This window comes from Sarcophilus harrisii, chromosome 2 (assembly GCF_902635505.1).
Source record: "Sarcophilus harrisii chromosome 2, mSarHar1.11, whole genome shotgun sequence".
NCBI classification, from domain to species: Eukaryota; Metazoa; Chordata; class Mammalia; order Dasyuromorphia; family Dasyuridae; genus Sarcophilus; species Sarcophilus harrisii.
In genome coordinates, this window is record NC_045427.1 from 253,619,855 (window position 1) to 253,639,010 (window position 19,156).

A 19,156-nucleotide genomic window follows, 5' to 3' on the forward strand; every position below is an offset into this window, starting at 1 on the left:
TATCTCATTTGATCATTACAACAATCCTACACAGTAAAAGCTATATATTATATTCATTTTATACTTGAGAAAACTGAGGTGGAGAGAAATGAAGTGAGTTCTCAGAGCATTGTAACTAGGAAGTGCCCAAGGGCAGATTTGAAGTCAGATTTTCTGACTTTAAGCCTAGGACCCTGCACCACCAGCTGCTCCGGTGCTATATAAATCTTAAAATTATTATTATTTCATTTGATCCTCCCAACAATTCTATAAGTGTAATTATTATCTCCATTTAATTTTATATTAAGGGAAACTGGAGCCAAAAAAAAAAAATTAGATTTTTTTTTTTGGAATCACTTTGCTAGTAAATATCTGAGTCAATATCAGAATCCAGGCCTTCCAGAGTTTCATGTCTAACACTCTATTCACTTTGCCATGTAAATGCTTCCATAAGGTTTGCAAAGTGCTTTGTGTGTGTTACCCTTTTTGACCCTCACAACCACCCTGTAAGGTAAGTGTGATTATTCCCATTTTACAGATGAGGAAACTGGAGAAGCTGAGAAAGATTAAGTGACTTGACTAGGTTATATAATGAGGAAAATTTAGAATTTATACTAATTACAAGTTCTGTTCTCTCCCCTACTAAACCACCTAGCATCAAGAACACTTCCCCCATTTTTTTTTTTTAAATCCTAAGGTCCTCTATGTAATAACCTCCAAATTTCTCGAAAGACTGGCCTAGTCATGGATAAGGCAGAAGGTAAGTCTACTCCTTGGGGCAATACTGGTGGGTTAGTGAACCTTAATTAGCATCTTTGTAAAATCCAGAGGTTGTCGGGGGTGATTCCCAAGATCCCCCTTAGTCCTAGATCCTGTGATCATTTTGCTCTGTTTAAGTTCTGTCTGATTTGCACAAACTCTTTTAGACAAGCTACTTTTCTCCCCCTCGTTCCTTCTTGCAGGCACTCTTATTCCTGGAGAGGACTGTCAGCTGCCTTCTGTGCATTCCCACCATCACATGGCCTACCACTAAAGGCTGAGAATCTCCGCCACAGACAGACCACTCTGATGCATGAATAATTAGGTGAGCATAATGGAAGGCACTCACTCCACCCTTCAGTTGCACAAACCCATTACCGAACTCTGCTACATCAGCTTCTATCTTCCAAAGGGGAAAGTCAGAGGATTTTCATATAAGGGCACTGTAACTCTAGACAAATCCAATAAAGGGTTTCATAACTGCTATCAAGTCAGGGAGGGGTCAGATACCATCAGCCTCATGCAGCAGCCATATGAGAATCCGGGGGACATTTTTTTCAAACAAACCACTACAAAAGATATCCTCATTGAGCTCTACAAGCTCACTGCGGAGAAGGAGCGGCTCCTGGCCAATCTGCTGAGCTCACACCACATCCTGGGGATTAAGATGGGGAACCAGGAGGGGAAGCTTCCTGAGCTGTCTGGGGGCCTGGAATTTGAAGGTGACTCTTTCCAGAGTTCTGGGGGCGTTCAGGGGGAGCCACCGGCAGGCTCTTTGGACAAGAGGACAACTCTGAAGAACAAAAAAAACAAGAGGTTTGGCAAGCGAAGGGAAAGCTTTGAGGAGCTCCTGCAGAAGAGAGTGAGAAAGAAAGAGCAAGGGGCTCAAGAATCTGCTTCTGGGTCAGGAAGGGACAGGCTTTCATCAGGCAGCTGCCCTTCTCCCTCATTGACAAGGCCTAATCGGCATCTGGAGGACAGGGTGAACTTGCCCCCGAATAGGAATTTTTCCTCCCCACGTCGTAGGAGAGAGAGCTATTCTGCAGAAACCCCCAGGCCGCTAGAGTTAGAGCCGGACCCTAGGGCCTCTGTGGCTGCCTATGAGAATGTTGCACTGGGAGGGGAGTTGCTGCCTGAGGGCGGCAGCTCCCCCAGGTCTGCTGTCCGAGGGGTTCAGGTGGCCCAGGGCAGGCCCCGTAGGGCTGATAGGCAGCAAGCTGGCTTATCAGACAGGGGCAAGACCCCTGAGAAGGGCCCAGAAGCAGAGAGGTGGGGGGAGAAATCGACCAAGAAGACTCGAAGAAAGAGGCCGGTCACCAGAGTGATGACCAAAGTCCAGGATCTGTCCGCTCAGGTGCAGAGAGTTGTTAAAAGCCTCCCTGAATCTGAGGAAAGGAACGCTTCTCTTCATGGCCAAGACCGAGAGAAGGGGATCCCCCTCCCCTCTGCCATCCAGTCCGAGTATTTCCCCAAAGCAGATCTCCTCACTCTCCCTGGAGAGGAGGTGCCCACTCAGCCAACCGGGAGGCAGGGGAAGCAGCCACTGAGGGACAGGGCCGGGGCCCTGGCCAGAGAGCCAGCCCCTCTTCCCAATGAATCTTCCAGCCCGGGGGGAGCCGTGAACAAAGCCCTCCTGAAGGTTATGCAGAGTGAGAGTCTAGATGAAGTCAATGAGTGGAAAAGACTGGGTCTCCCTGACACCAGAAAACCTGTCTGGCCCTTCCCAGAGGCCAGGATCGAGAAAGCTGGCCCGGCCCAGAGCAGCCCCCAAGCCTGGCCTTCGAGTGGCTCCCACAAAGTGGACCCTGGCTCTCCTTTTCCCAGGACAAAAGAGAAGAGGCCTTCCCCACCATCGCCGGCACCTGTCACCACTCTGTTTAATAATTCATCTCCACCATCCAGTACGCCTAGACAAATGTCACCTGTTCCATCTCTTTTATCTTCAAGGCTTCCCAGCCCCCAGCTGCATCACCGTATCCTCCGGCTCCTTCCCCAGCCAAGTGAGAGGGAAGCTGCCCTTGGGGAGAGCAGGAAGCCAGGCAGCTCCTGGGGGCCTCCCGTGGCTGACCCCTCCACGCTGCAGCCTTCTCCCAGGGTTACAGAGACCAAAGGAGCCGGGCTGGCCTCCCTCCAAGCGGGCCTGCCTTGCTTGGAGCCGGGAGAACGTTTGGACAAGGGGCCCGAGCCAGGGAAGGCGGCTGCTTTGCCCCAGCATCAGCTGCCTCCAGGTAAGTCCTGATTTAAAATGTCCTAAATCTGTCCCTGTGCTTCTCAACCCATTCTGCACCCAGACCCCGGCTAGCAGTGAGATCAAAAGTGTCTCCTGATCAATTAGCCACGTGGCCAGTCTATCTCCCGGCACTTGGTGGGAGAGCAGGGGATAAGGGTGAGGGAGGGAAGGGTCAGTCTGAGAGCCAATTCCTAGAACTTTCTTTTCAAATTTTTTTTCTATGCTTTCTGGATCTGTCCACCAAAACTTGGGGGAGAGATAGGCAGAAGAGGGCTGGCAACCTGTTGGTTTTGCATTTGATTATTGGATAATGGACCTCTTGATCAATATATATATATATGATTGTTTACCTCAAGTTGAAATCAGTCACTCCCTAGCTGAAGTTCCAACTGAAGAAGCTTTGAATGCCATTAGGCTAACTTTCCTTTGGTAAAACACCAGGTGCTGATTCTGTCCCAGCTGAGATTTACAAGGTGGGAGGGGGAGGGGGGTCCATTGCTCATCTAAAAACTGACTGCAATTTTTCAGATTATATGGCAGGAGGAAGTTATGCCCCACAGTTTAAGGATGTCTCCATTGTTCATCTTTTATACATATGTGTATGTCAATGTATATATACACACACACATACAGATTGAAAAGTTCTTGGGTTTGCTTGACAAACCACAAAACCTTACACATTCATCAGGAGGGTGTGTGTAGTGTGTGTGTGTGTGTAATATTAAACCTAAGGTCCTCTGTACCTTATTGGTAGAGGGAGTCCTCTGTAAGGGGCTTCATCTAACAGTGCAGATGGGAATCTTCTTTAATGTCAAGTTTTAACTCTGTCTGGGGGCGTTGAAAGGTTAAATTACTTGCCTACAGTGATATCTTCTGTCTATGTCAGAGAACGCAGGTCTTCCCAACTGAGGCCAGTTTTCTGTCTATTTTGTACCATTTCTCCAACTTAATTTTTTAAAAAATATTTTAAAGTCTTCAGTCATGTTTACTCTGTTAATTTATGACCCTGATACATGATGCTAACCTAATCAACATAGTCTACCTCAGCTTGTTTTTTCCATTTCACTCTCTCGGTTCTGATGGACATAGAAGTACAACTTGTTCACCCTGACTTGGGTTACTATGGTTACTGATTCGACATTATAACCTTTAAATAACTGACCTGGATGATGTATTGGATTTTGGTTATAATTAGTATGGGTGACACCATCTGAAGAGACAATTATACTTAGGCTCTTTCAAACCTCCTGTGCTAATCTGTAAGTACTGTGAGAACCAAATAAGACTTTTATAAAAAGTGTCACTTCTGTAGTGCTCACATCAGTCATTCTAATCTGTTAATGTCTAATTAGGCTAATATGGTAAAACATTCACCACTCTTATCTTAGGTTGTATCTTCAATGCTTTCTCTTTCAGCCTTCCTTTTGTGATACATAGCCAAAGGCAATGTCTAAATAATGTTTTATATTCTGATCTGTTGCTGTCTTGGTTCTATATCCACACACTGTGGAGAGAGATGAAAAGCATCCTCATTTTTGTAATAGTCATAGCTAGAGTTTAAATAGAGCTTTGAGGTTTGTAAAGTATTTCCCAAATATTATCTCATTTAATTCTTATAACAACCCTAAGTTGTAGGTGCTATTCTTACTCTCATTTTATAGATGAGGAAACTGAAGCAGACAGAAGTTACAAGTCTTTTCCAGAATTATATAGCTAGTATATGTCTGAGGTCCATATTTGAACTCTGTTCTTCCTAACATCTATCCACTGTTCTACTTACTTATGTACACATTCAACTATTAGAAAGCAATCTAAGATGTGATATATTTTTGTTGACTTTACAATTTATATTGTTTGGAAAATATCCAATTTCCTTCAAATTTAAAAACCTAGATTACATTTAATAATACCCCATAATAATTGCTTTGCAGGTTTCTTGTGTAAGATTTTTTACTTTATTTGGTAAAACTATTTTTTTCTTATACTAAATTAACTACCTGGGAAAGGTATAGAGTGTATTCTCTATAGAAGTTGAAGACTTAAATAAACTTGCAGAGATTGGCTTTCTGGAGGCAGGAAATTCAGCTTTGTTAGTCTCTGGAGAGATACCTTTTTCCAGGTTACTCTTACATTTAGAATTTCTTTGCCACTTTTTTCCAGGCCAGTGCTTTTCACACAATAGGTGTTAAATCAATTATTTATTTGTTAATTTAGTATTTCCATTTTCTATTCTCTCTATTTTTGCTACCAAGGTATATTGTAAAGGGAAAATACTTAGTAAATATTGATGGACTGGAATTCAAATACTACACATCATACACTTTCTAGCTATGTGCTCCTAACAAATGGATCTACTGATATGTCTTTTCATTGGATTATTTTTATCTTTTGGGTCATCCATTCATCATTATTCTGAGGAATGGTGTGAGTCTATAATGGTAGGTTTGTAATAAATCAATCACTGAAATTAGAGGAATTCCTTGTGTTTCTGATTTTTTTAGAGACAAGAAGTGGGGGGAAGCAAATCAAACAACTTCTCTTTGAGCCATAATCCTTTTGTTCAGAAATTCAGGAACAGTTTATAGAAAGAAACTTGTCAAAAAAGAATGGAAGAAAGAATTTTCCATGCTTTAGTCTCTTCCATTAAAATAAGGCAATTGGACAGATGATCTCCAAGATTCTGCCATCTACCTCTACTATTCTAGATCCTTGTATCTTTGGTGACTTCTATTTGATTTGCCTGGGAAAGGTCAATTATCACTGTCTATGATGTCTGTCTCTGCCTTCTATTTTTCTCTTCCCACTTAATCCCAAAGGACACTGTCGTTCAAATAGTTCACAGTACAAACCTCCAGCAGATATGAAGAGGCATATTATCCACTTATTCCCCCACAGAGCACCAGCCAATTCTCTGGAGTCTCCTCTGGTGTTAGGTATTAACCAGGTTGAGTTTACGGTCAGTGGAAATCTATTTCCTGTGGAAATAATTTCCAGGTATTTTATTGAAACTGTGTGACAAAGATTATCAAAAGCCCTCATTAACAGCAAAAGGAAAGGATTAAAGCTGCCAAAAAAAAAAAATCAAATACTTTCCCATCTGAAGGAATCTTTCACACTATAGGTAAGCAGCAACATCAAAAAAGGAATTAAATCCCAATTCTCTCTATACAGTAGCCAGCAAAGTTGCCATCACTACTTGATGCAGACTGATTAATCTAGTCTCCTTTTCCCCAAGGAGGAAGAAGATAACGAGGGTGACTAATGATCACTGTGAGTACAAATGTTGACTCAACCCTCAGTTATCTGGCTTTTTCTGATCTATTCAAGATTGGTACATTTGTAAAAAGCTCTTTCTTTGTTTTAATAGCTGGGTAGACCTTAACTGCCATGGGCCATCTAGCGCTGACTCTGAGAACACTTAGATGTTACATGTGTTACTTCATTTCCCTGAGTTAAAGATGGCAACTCAGGATAGAAGTGGAGCAGAAAACATTGTCTTGTGCCATTTTTGTATGAGAATATAACTAGTTTTATACTATCAACATACACGCCTTAGATTTGCTGAATGTCTCTGTTCTTGAAATGCTAAACTCAACCAGTGTATTTCCTATATTAGAGGCAGTAAAAGGTGAAATATTACTAAGTTTTTTTCCCCACTTCACATCTTCTTTTATGCTATGAATCCTGGTTACTTAGATTTGGCAAAACTTGATACAAGTATATAGAAATCCCCACTTCTTCATTCTACTTTCCACAGGTGTCTTTTCTGAAGGCAGTAATATCAATCACCTGAGTACCTACAGTGTGCTGAAACATAGTGGTAGAGGCTGGGAATTCAAAGGCAAAAATGAAACAATCCATTCTCTCAAAAAACTTTTGCTATATTGTGAAAGATAAAGTATATGTATGTATACACATTATGCATACACACACACACACACACACACACCCCTCAAACACACATACTTAAAATAGATATATTATCTGTAGGATATATGTATTTACATGAATAAACACTTTTATTTGTATGTATGTAGTATATGTGTGTGTGTGTATATGCACTCATACACAATAAATAAATGAAAGATAATGGAGAGGAGAAAATGGCTCCTTCTGAAGGGAGGGAGGGATTAGGAAATAAAATGTTGCTTGAGTTGGGAATTGAGAAAAACAAGGAATTCTAAGAGTTGGTGAGATGGAGGGAGTTTGTTCCAGGCATGAGAGATGGTCAGCACAAAAGTACAAATAGGAGATAGAAGGTCATATGAGAAAAAGCAAGAAGGCCAGTATGACTGGACCACAGCATATGGAAAAAAGAGCAATATATAATAAAGGTTGGATGATAGGTTGTCAGTTGGGGGGCCAGGTTTTCAAGTACTTTAAAAATCAAATGGAGGAGTGAATCAACTGAAGATAGACTTGATTTATCTTGCTTATTACATTTCAGTAGATCCATCATCTCATGGATGTGGGTATTTCTCCAACCAGTACAAATTGAAACTCAGCCACATCTTCTTATCCTGTATGGTTTGGGTTCTTGTCTTTCCATGGATCTTCCATAGTGACTCAACTCAATATATTATATACCTCTCTCTCATTCTTTTTAATATTTGGGGAATTCTAGGTCAAAACCTTGCCTGGAAATAAGAGAGATAGAGAAATAGATAAATAGACATATCTTTTGATGAGTGTATCTATCTATATACATATAATATTATATGGTATATATAGAGAGTCGTATCTATCATCTATCAATCAGTCATCTATATTATAAAAAGTCACATTTTGTGGGATTAGCTAAAATATATATAAAACACAAAATATATCTGCAGCAAAATGCTCCTTATATACAGGTGGAACATAATATTTTCACAAATTATTTAGGTCATTCTCCATTACAGAAAAAGCCTTTGATAGAAGGCAATAATAATGATCCTCTCTATAGTAATATTTGGGGGTCTTATTGCTGGGTGCTGCTTTCCAGCATTTATATTTTTATGAATAGATTCTTTTAAAATCAGAAGAATCATGTGAATTTTTGCTTAGTCTTGTGTTCAGGAAATAGCGTAAGTACTCTGGGGCCCACCTAATAAACAATCTGATGTCATTGTTCTTTTAGTGGAGAAACTGAAATTATGCTTTGGGCATATGTTCCTTTATTGTGAAAGATTTTATTGATTTTTGTGTGTTCAGGTCTTCTGACTATTAGTAAAAAAAAAAAGCAAGCTATGGTGGGAAAATAGGCTAGCTTTGGAATCAGAGGGTTCAGGTTCAAATCTTTGCTCTATTGCTGAATCTCCATAAGTGACATAAGTGAATATAGAGTCCTATAGTTCTCCTAGATTCATCTACTTCAACTAATATGTCTGCTTGGTCCAGGAACTCATCATAGTTCAAGAACAACCCTTAGTCCGAGAACTCTTCTGATTTGCTCTGACAGCTTGGTCTAGCAATATTTCTATTTTTCTATTCCTGCTATGAAATTGTGCTTCTGTAGCTACCAGCATCATCCAAGTAGATATCCCTCATGGTTCAGCTACTTCTATTCACTGAAGTAAAACCACTTATACCTTAGGTTTTCCTCCAGGGAGCTGAAGTTTGTGCCACGTACAGTCTTCTTTTCTGGCTCTCTAGATCTAATTCTTTTCTATCTGGTTCTCCAATCTTCCTTTTATTTTATTTTCCTAAAAGTCACTATAAATCTTATCTAATCTCAATGGACCACCAAAACACGAAGAAAACCTTTCATTCCTCTCTAATTTAATCTTTATTTTACCTTCCACAAAGGCTGTTTTTAAACTCTTATTTCTTCAAGCATCCTTATCCTATCTTTTCCTGACCTTTAAAGTTAAAGGATATCTCCATAGTGTGTGTGAAAGGATAAGACTGGCTAGATGTGGAAAATAGTCACCTGTCCCTTCTACCTTGATATAGTGACCTTAAAAGTATTGGTCACCTATGATACGAACTATATGATACATTTTGGAAAGATTTTTATTTAAGAAAGACTAAATAAAAATGCTCTGACTTTTAAAATGATTGATCTTAAGCTCTCTGGAAAGCTTGTCTATATAAAATTACTCATTTTTAGAGAATTCTGGTCAGATAAAATTTTATTATAGCTGAGTCCTGGTAGACAACAGGCTTTAATCAATATATGTTTTAGTCATTTCAATTTTTAAATAACCTACATATTTGCATATAAGAGGAAGCATGGTATATGTGAAGATCGTGTATTTTTAAATCAACAGGAGTCAGGAATTCAGGTTAGGGGAAAATCGTCAGTCTTTATTCTCAGTGAAGAAAGATCGGAGGTGGAAGAGAATCGGCGATAGCAGTGTGTGCAGCTGAGTCAAGAAGCTAGCTCGACCAGCAGCCACACAACCAGCAGCTCGGAGTCTCAAACCCAGGCCCAATCTCTCCCAGCTTCTCTTCCTCCCTCTCTTTCTGCCTCCACCCACCAAAATCGTCATTTCCTATACAACACATCAGGACTTGCACGGAGAGTGGGCAGGGACCATTCTTTATCCAATCATGTATATTAATAGAGTATAGCCCAATTACTATTTAGCCTCACGTACTTGGGACCTCAGTGCATCAACTCAAACCTCAGCCCATTACAGGTATATATATTAGCTAAAAGACTGGATTTATAATTAGGTAGAACCAAACTCAAATCCAATCTCAGATACTTACTGGTTTTATGACCTTGCAAAAGTCACCTAACCTCAAAGTCTTAGTTTCCTCATCTGCAAAATGAGAGTAATAATAATAATAATAGCAATCCATAGTATTGTTGTAAGGATCAAATGAGATAAAGTATGTAAGGCACTTTGCAAATGTTAATACTCCATATAACTATGAGCTATCATTATTGAATGCTTTATACTTTACAAGGTAATTTATATGCCTTATATTATTCTATTACAGAGTTGTACCCTAAGTAAATGCATGAATTAGGTACTATCATTTATCTTATAGCAGCCATCCTAAATGCAGAAATATTATCTAGGATGAAATTAATCATCTTGAATAGGATTTGCCTTGTTACCCTAATGCTTTAAAAATGTTGGGGGAAAAACAACAGCTTAATCATGCATGTAAACACAGGCCCACTTTTCTAGGAAATTAGATAAGGTCTAAAAAACGTTAAGAAAGTGAGGACTTCAATAAAAATTTGTGTTAATATATAATGCTAATGTACTTTAATCTATCACTTTGCATGGTGTATTGAAATAAGCTGATCAGTATTTATATGACCTTGAGCAAGTCACTTTCCCTTTTTGTGTCAGTTCCCTCAACTATAGAATGGAATGGGGTAGTTGAACTGAAGGATCTCTATAAAGTCTCCTCCTTATTATAATTCCAATGATTTCTTCACTGTTACATCCTATAATGGAATCATTTTTTGGTCAGATGGGATTAATATAGTGACTTTTAAACTTTCTTTTCATTCCTAATCTCTCTATTTTAGCTCTCATTCTTCATATCTAATTTTCTTTCAATTTATTTTCCTTTCTTCACTTACATTTGACCTCATCCTTTTCATTAACACCTAATCATAGATTATGTGGCTTTCCCATAAATTACAAATATGGCAAACTTTTTCCCAATTTTTTTAAAGCTACATGGGGTTTGATTTATTCAGGTTTAAATGCATCTAGTTTAAAATATAAGATATTTTATTTATTTATCTTTATTTAGTAGAACCTACTTTAGATAATGAACTCCTTGAGAGAAGCAATATGGTATAGAGTGTAGGTAATTAAATTAGAAAACAAGAAGCCATGGGATCAAGCCATAACTCTTGATATATACCAACTGTGACAATAGAGAGAAACACCTCAGTGTTGTAGTGGATAGAGTTCTGGATCTGAATTCAAAGTTAGCCTCAGATACTTATTAGCTGTGTGAACTTGGATAGGTCACTCTCTTCTTGCCTTAGTTTTCTCAGCTATAAAATGAGGATAGCATCTATCTCCTAGATTTGTGAGGATCAAATGAAGTAATATTTATAGAGTGCCTCGTATGGTACCTGGTACATAGGAGGCACTTAATAAATTCTTGTTCCTTTCTCCCTACTCTCATTCCTCTTCTTATGACTTGCTTATTCAAATTGCTTATTTGGGTGATTATGGCCAAACATTTTATTATCAATTTCAGAGAAAGTGACAATCTATATTAATAGAGGAGAAAAGTCTCTTATTTAGAAGTTCTTTATAACAATGATATCAAACATCTCTTTCCTATTCTTAAACTCCCAGAAAATGCAGGGCATCTTCATTTTTCTTTATGTAAGACTCATTAAAGTAACATACTATGATCATTTTTATAGAATTGAATACTATGTTTGTAAATTAATATAACTGCCCAATAAAACCATCTTTCTGCTTATCCCATATATTGGATTTTATGCATGGTTTTGAGTAATACCTTGCTGACTTCTGCTGATAAATGAAGATTTCTTTAATCTTTTTTATACCCCATCTGTATCTTTTGATCTTGACTAGCTCTTTGATTTGTAAATATATAAATAAAAACAAAAAGCATGCTTTAGTTAGGAGAGACATGATATTGTTATGGTTTGTCCTTTGTTCTCCAAGAGGACCATGACATCAGGGAGGTGATGCCATGGCATGAAAGTGATTTGGATTTAAGTGAGGCGGGGCTGGGCAGGGTGACCTGCCTCACTTTTTCCTCCAGAGCATCTGGGTCCAGTGGCCAGATGTAGATCAAGACAACTAGAGGTGCCCCTAGATGGAGGAGACCTTAACCTTTTTAAGCTAAGGTCTTCAACAGGTTTTAGTTCATCTGAGGCTGCAGTCATTCACTGATTAAGGATAGGGAGTAATTGAGGCAAAGAATCTCCTCTTTCAAGAGTTATGATGATGCATGATAATTTAATTTTCTATTTTTATATAGTACCATATTGCTTTATAATTAATGCCTTTTAATATAGCTTGAGCTTTGGGAAGTGATTTACCTTGTTTCCTTTCCCCCATTTTCCCATTTGTTTCTTGATCTTTTATTTCCCCACATGAATTTTGTTATTATTATGCCTAATTCTATAAAGTATCCTTTTATAATTTAAATGATCAGGCCCTTCATTGGTAGAAGAATTTGCCTATAGACCTTCTCTCCAGTAATTTAGATCTCACTTTTATTTTTGTAAAAAATGTTTTATAGTTGAATTGTTATAGAACTTCTATTTTCTCTAACTGATCATTAGATATTTAATGCATTTCTTAAAAATGGAATTTCTCTCTTTTTCAGTAATATATAGAAATATTGATTTTTGATGGTTTCTTTTGTATGTTGCTACTTTATTGAAACTTTCTTTGATTGGTTTTCTAGGTAAACTGTCTTCTTAATTGCATTGAAATAACGGTCTATTTTGTTTTTGGTTTCTTCATTTCTTTCTCTTGACTTTTTTGTTATAGCTTAGATTTCTCATACTATATCTGCTAACCACAGAGGCATATCCTTGTTCTATCTTTTTATCATAGACTCATGTATTTGGAATTGGAAGATTTTTAGAGTAAAACTAATTATCTCCTTATTTGACATCTGAGGAAATTGAGGAGGGATAAGGTTAAACGATTCACATTATCTCTTGTCAGAAGCAAATGGCAGAGACAGAGTTTTGAACCCAGATTTTTTGACTAAAAGTTCAATACTTTTTACAGGAATACTTGTGTGAACTGAATCTTTACAGTTGTCATAATATTTTCAAATTAAATAAGTCATTTGGAAGGACTTGCATGTTGCACTGAACTAGAAGTTTTCTTCAAAGTGCATATGCTTGGCAGTCCTTACCAAATTTTTCTTTCTCTTACTATTGAGTTAAAACTATTCTACAGGGTTCAGCCCACGAAATATCTATTGTACATGTCTGAAAATATCATAAAGTAAAACAAACACTATTTTATTACTTACTGTTCCTGGTGGAGGAATTACAGTCTTAGAGTAATGTCAAAAGCAAAACTTTTTATTATTATTAGGGAAGTATTCTTGCTATGGTGAAAAGTGGTGTTATTGTCTTCCTAAAAGGTCTTAGACTATGATATATTTCCTGCTTCTAATCATCTCCTTTACTATCCTACCCAACCACTAGAGTAGCATACTTTGATCTTTCTGTTAATAGATTTATGATTTTATACATATAGACATTCCCTCTCTCAATATTAAACATCATGAACTTCCCATGCCTTATCCTTATATATAAATCCTATCATAAATCTTCCAAAGAAAGTCTCCACAATGTAATGAGGACCTTTCTTTAGTTCTCTTAATGTTGTAATGTTATTGTTTGTCACTTATCTCTCAGTCTTGCTATGTGAACAAATTCCTTTTTCAGTCATAGATCTATGATAATATTTTTATTTCTACTTTTTTGTAATTTTTTGTTGGTAATGTCACCACCTATTAATTTCTATTATGTACTTCTTCATTCCCTTCTGATTAATGCATAGTTTCAATTCTTTAGAAAATCTATCATTCCATGACTTGTTGACATAGAATTTCAACAGAAACATCTTAGTTTTTCATGAAGTAAATGGAAAAACTGGTATTTAAATTCACTGTCTTGTGAAATTTGAAATTAAGACACCAGTTTCTTTGGCCTCTTTAAATCAGTTCTTAATCATACCCACAACTTATGGTATAGTTTTTTGTCTGACCTTTGATTTCTAATTGTACTTGACTACATCTATAACTTTAGTTCCATCATTATGATTGAAGTTAGAAGAAATCTTAGTGATGATATGGACTAGCTCTCTTGTTTTTGCAAATGAGGAAACTGATATTTAGAATGTAGTTTAAGTAATTTACACACAGTATCACAGGAAGTACTCCAGAGAGCCAAGATCATATACCTCCTATAACTGTCTTCTACTGACACAAACACAGTATGCTTTCCATTAGATCATATTGGACTATTGTGCTAATTTCTGACTTCCAGTTATTAACTATGTTTTCATTATGGCACCTTGGCTTACTTGATTTTGTTTTTTGGTAAAATTGTCCACCAACTTGGTTTTACTGGATAATCTAAGAGAGAGTAAAAAATCATTAAGAGTTTCAAATATATAGACTCAGAAGATTTCTGAGTTTAGGAACTTTTCCGGATGTCCAGTGAGCAGTAAGTGGTATTTGAAAATGGAGGAGTCAGGAATGCATTAAAAATATTTTAAAATAAGAATGAACTGCTAGAAGCAGAGATTACAATGCCCCACAAATATAATAATCCTTGGGTATTAAATATCTACAATATAACAACTTTGGTTATTATGTAAATCATTTTACACCATAAGTTTTCTCTCTTCTTCCAACTACCTTCAATCCCCATCCCAGAACCCATCTCTGATTTTATCTTGTAATTCAATAGAAATAAAAGTATTCACTTTAAATATCTTACATGAGTTTAAAATCAGAAAATGAGCATGTACAGATAATGGCTGTGACATTTATTAATCCTAACAAATTAGCAATTTCATTAATCAGTTCAGATACCAATCAAATATCAACTATTTGTTAATGTTGACTACTGTGCAGCACTGCTCCATCAAGACAGATCATTCTTCTGTAAGATTCATGGTTTCCATTTAATAAGATGAAATTTAAGCAAAATCTTATAAAAGCAAAATTATAAAAGCAAAAGCTCAGACTTGAAATTTAAAAAAAAATCAACCTTACACATATAAGATGAGAAAGTAGCAAGATAGCAGTTTATCTGAAAAGTAGCTGGAGGGTAGTAAGATGAAAACTTTGTATGAGTCAATGTGCTATGGCAGCCAAAAGAAAAATCTAATAAAATCTCAGTCTGCATTAAAATTTTATTGGAAATAATGGGCCTGGAGAGAGTTTGAAAGTAAGAAATTTTATTTCTTAGTTCTTGGGAGACACAGGACAGTGAATAGAATGTGGGTCTGGAGTCCAGAAGACTTGAGTTTATGTTCTCAGACACTTAATAACAGGAAGATCCTAGCAAATTACTTGACTTATCTCTTCTTCAGTTTCCTCATGTATAAAATGCAGTTGTTGTAAGAATGAAATGAGATATTTTCAAAGGTTTTTTGGTAAACTTTTATAAAATATAATGTTGTTGTTATTATTATGGCATAGAGGCAGGGGACTTTGAGGCAGAATGTTTCATACACTGTTAAACCTGATGTTACATAGTTTGTCTTTTAGTTATTCATTTTAATTTAGTCCGAAGAAAAGTTCAGTTTCAGGGAGTAGTAGGCATATCCAAATATGAATGCAATGTAAAAATAAAAAACATTAATAAAAAAATTTAAAATAATGCAAATAATCTTACTGGTAATGTTTTCAACTTTTCTTTGCAATAAATAATGTTAGCTTTTGATTTTAGACAAATTTCTTGATTTTATATGAAAGAAAAGTAATTTTGATTCTTATGAATACTTTAAGTGGATGTCTTTTCAAAAATAAAAATATCAATTGCATTTTTTAGGTCTTCATTCTGTATACATTGTTATAATTAGTTCCTTTTCTGTTTTACTCCCCCTCTCATTTGATATCAATATCATATTTGTCTGTAAGAAGGAGTTTGGCCAAATGCTTTCTTTATTTCTGAGAATAGTTCATGTGGTATGGTGACTATTTGTTCTTTAAATGTTGGATGGCCAAAAGGCTTTTCTCCCTCTTTGAGAGTTCCTCTATGGTTTTTTTCAATATCTTTTTCTAAGATGGGCTGTTTGGATTCTTTATTTCTTGTGTTTTTGTTTTTGTTTTTGTTGTATAACAAGCACTTTACAGGTAATGAGGTTCTGATCAGCTACTTCCAGACTGACTGGTATAGTTGGTGATTGGCTCTATGATTGGTTGCACAAATTCTCCAAAAGGTCTATTAGCTCCAGCCACTTCCTTGTCTCATCTAATGACTACTTTGCTCCAGCATCCTTTGAAAGAAAGTATATGTAAAGGAAGAGGTTGTTAACAAAATATTCTCCCCATAAGCCTGGAGTATACTCTCTCAGGACTACATACAACATCAGTAGGTACACATATAGTGTAAACTAATATATTGATATTTAGAGCACATATATAATAAAAAAAAATCATGGTTCTGGTATTGAAGGAATTGATAAACCAGTGGTAGATAATTTTATTTTAAAAAGAGAGAAGATGAATTTAGAAAGAAGACATGTTCATGTTCAGAAGTTGGCTTAAGGACAGGTAGTATAAGCTGAATAAAAATTTGGACTGGATTTATAAGAAGGTGCGAATGAGCTGAAACTAAAGAAATGCACAAAAATGTTTTAAATTATTTGAGAGAAAGGAGAGGGATCAAAGAAGACATACAATCAATGCATGACATAACTGGATGGGATAGTTAGAGAATATTTAGAAAAAGAAGTGACAGTCATAAAGAGCCTAGATGACTTTGTCAAGAACATGTCAGACTAAACTAACCTCATTTCTTTCTTTTTAACAGATACTAGATTGGTAGATCAGGAAAAAAAAGTGTTGAAATAATTTCCTTTGATTTGAACAAATCTCTCATGCTGTTCTTGTGCACAAGTTGGAAATAAGTGGTTTAGAAAATAGTATTGCTAAGTGGATTTGAAATTGGTTAATAATAAGAAAAGTTAGAAAATATATATAGCATTTTATAAATATCTTGCAAAGCTCTTTACAAATTTTATCCTTTTATCCCTATAACAACTCTAAGAATCAAGTTTGTAAGTTGTGTGGTTTGGGGTGGAAAAACATGAAGCAAGAAGACCAACTAGGACATTATTGAAATAGGCCAGACTAAAGGTGATGAGGATCTGAGCTAAAGTTATGGTTATATAAGTGGAATGAAGGGGAAATATATGTATATAAGAGATGGTGCACAGGTAGAAACTACAAGATTTGGTAAATGATAAGATGGATGAGGGATGAAGACTGGAAGGTGAAACTAAGACTGTGAACCTGGAAAACTGAAAGAATGAGGATGATAGGGTCCTTGACATCAACAGGGAAAAGGACAAGTGAAAGAGATCTTTCAGAAGTACAAAGAACAATATTTGGCGGCTAATTGCTGTGTTCAAGTATTTTCAATTTATCAGGTAGGAATAGATATATTCTTATTCATGTTAGAGAGAAAACTGGAATAGTAGGTAGAAGTTGCAGAGAGGCAGATTCCCTTGGAATTTAATGCTAGTCATGAAATCACTGAGTTCCAAGTTCAAATTCTTCTTTAGACACTAGATAGATAATGCTGGGGAACCTCAATTTCTTCATCTATAAAATTGGAATAATAATACATATCTTGTAGGACAGTTAAGATCAAACAAGAAGCAGGATAACATATGTAAAGTACTTTGGAAACCTCAACTTTTTCCCCTCATTTAGAGCTGGATTGGCATAAGACACGGAATACTGGACTGGGGGTCAGGAAGATGAGTTCAAATAGTTTCAGGATTTGGGGAATTCACTAAACCTATTCTGGACTCATCGTCCTTATCTGTAAAATGGGGGTGATAATTAACTTCCAGGACAATTGTGAGGATAAGAGATAATATATGTAAAACACTATGCAAACCTTAAACTTTTAATCAAATGGATGTTAGCATTATTATTATTTAAGAAAGATCTTGTTGGCAATTATTTAGAAGCATAATAGACTGAGTTAGGAGAACTCATTTCCCTTCACTGAATGTCATCATATAATGGCTTAAGGATAATTTACCACAATGTAGAGAAATAACAGTATTTTAAGTGACAAGTAATATTTGATCAAAAAATTTTTTACAACCCTCTCCTTTTTACATGACTAATTTAAAGTTAGAGATATTTGAATATATTTAAAGTCTCCCTTATGAGATTTTAAGCTCTTTGAGGGTGAGAACTGTACCTAAATTCATAATTTTAATCCTTAGCATCTAGCAAAATGCCCTGCATATCATACATAATTATTTTTGCTTAATTGGATTAATAGAGAAAAACATTTTCAAAATGCCACATATAAAATTTCTTAAGATAAATTTGTATTGTCTATCATTGTCAGTTAACACTGTGAATTCCAACTCTTTTCTTTGGTCCAGTTAGCAATTCTTGGTTTGAACAAAGTAAAAAGTAATTTTGCATTATAAGAATAGGTAGAAGTTTAATGTGAATATTCTTTGACATACAGAATTGTTTACAAAATGATTCTAAATGTTGAATCCTTTTTGCTCATGGAATTGAAATGTAAAATTATGGAGGAAAAAAATAAAATAAAATATTAAATAAATTGGGGGAGGGCCCCTGATAAGAAAGGAGAGAGAATACAATCTATGTCAGTGTCCAAAGAGAAAGTCTCTAGTCTTCCTTATTTCTTACTGTTAACACAAGGCAACTTTACCTAACTTGTTATTGCTGCTAAATCATTTTATATTTGAAACAAGCCACAAGGAAAGTCAAGTTTTAGTTTTATCAGCTCTTAGTTTGGAACAAATATACTCAAATAATTCTCTGATATATTTCAGTTGTCTTTAAATGGATTAGACACACATGAATTGAATGGTTAAATTTATGGAGCAGATAATTCACTGAACCAAAAGTTTCCTTGAAATAAATCTGGAATTAAAATTTTAACTTTGATTTGTTCAACAAAGCTCATCACAAGATAAGAACTACTGCTTTACTGAACAGCTGAACATTTGGACAGTCAATTACATGTCTCTCATGTAACAAGCATTTTGCCAGGAACTGATAATTCAAATATAAAAGTGAAAATTTTTCTGCCCTCAAGGAACTTATACTCTATCTGATGAAATCTCACACACACACACACACACACACACACACACACCCCACATGCACATTACATCCAAATGAAGTAAAAGATAATTTTTAGAGGAAAGATACTATCTAGTGGTGAGGATCAGAAAATGATTTATATAAAAGGCAACACTTAGAGGAGAAACAGAAAAATGAATGGAGTATTCCTTTCCACTTACACATTTAGTAGATGTTCACAAGTTGCTTTAATTTTTAGAAGCCAATATAAATAATAATACTATGTAATATTATCTTCTATAGAATCACATGTGCGTGGCACAGCAGGGTTAGCTTTATGTATAAGCAAAGCATCATCCATAGAGTATGATTTCAAGGTGCCAAGAAGAACCTGGCATTTGAAAAAACAAACAAGCCAGTAAATTCATTATTAGTCAATGAGCCTATACTAAATAT

General features: G+C 36.1%; 1 protein-coding gene across 1 annotated transcript in view; it reads left to right on the top strand.

Annotated features, from left to right (window-relative positions):
• Positions 1-937: 937 nt before the first annotated feature.
• Positions 938-19,156, top strand: part of FMN1 (formin 1) — a 477,206-nt gene continuing 458,987 nt past the window's right edge. The window contains exon 1 of the mRNA XM_031952031.1: positions 938-2,966. Coding sequence (XP_031807891.1) covers positions 1,073-2,966 — 1,894 coding nt within the window. The 5' untranslated portion in view covers positions 938-1,072. The remainder of the gene's footprint in view (positions 2,967-19,156) is intronic.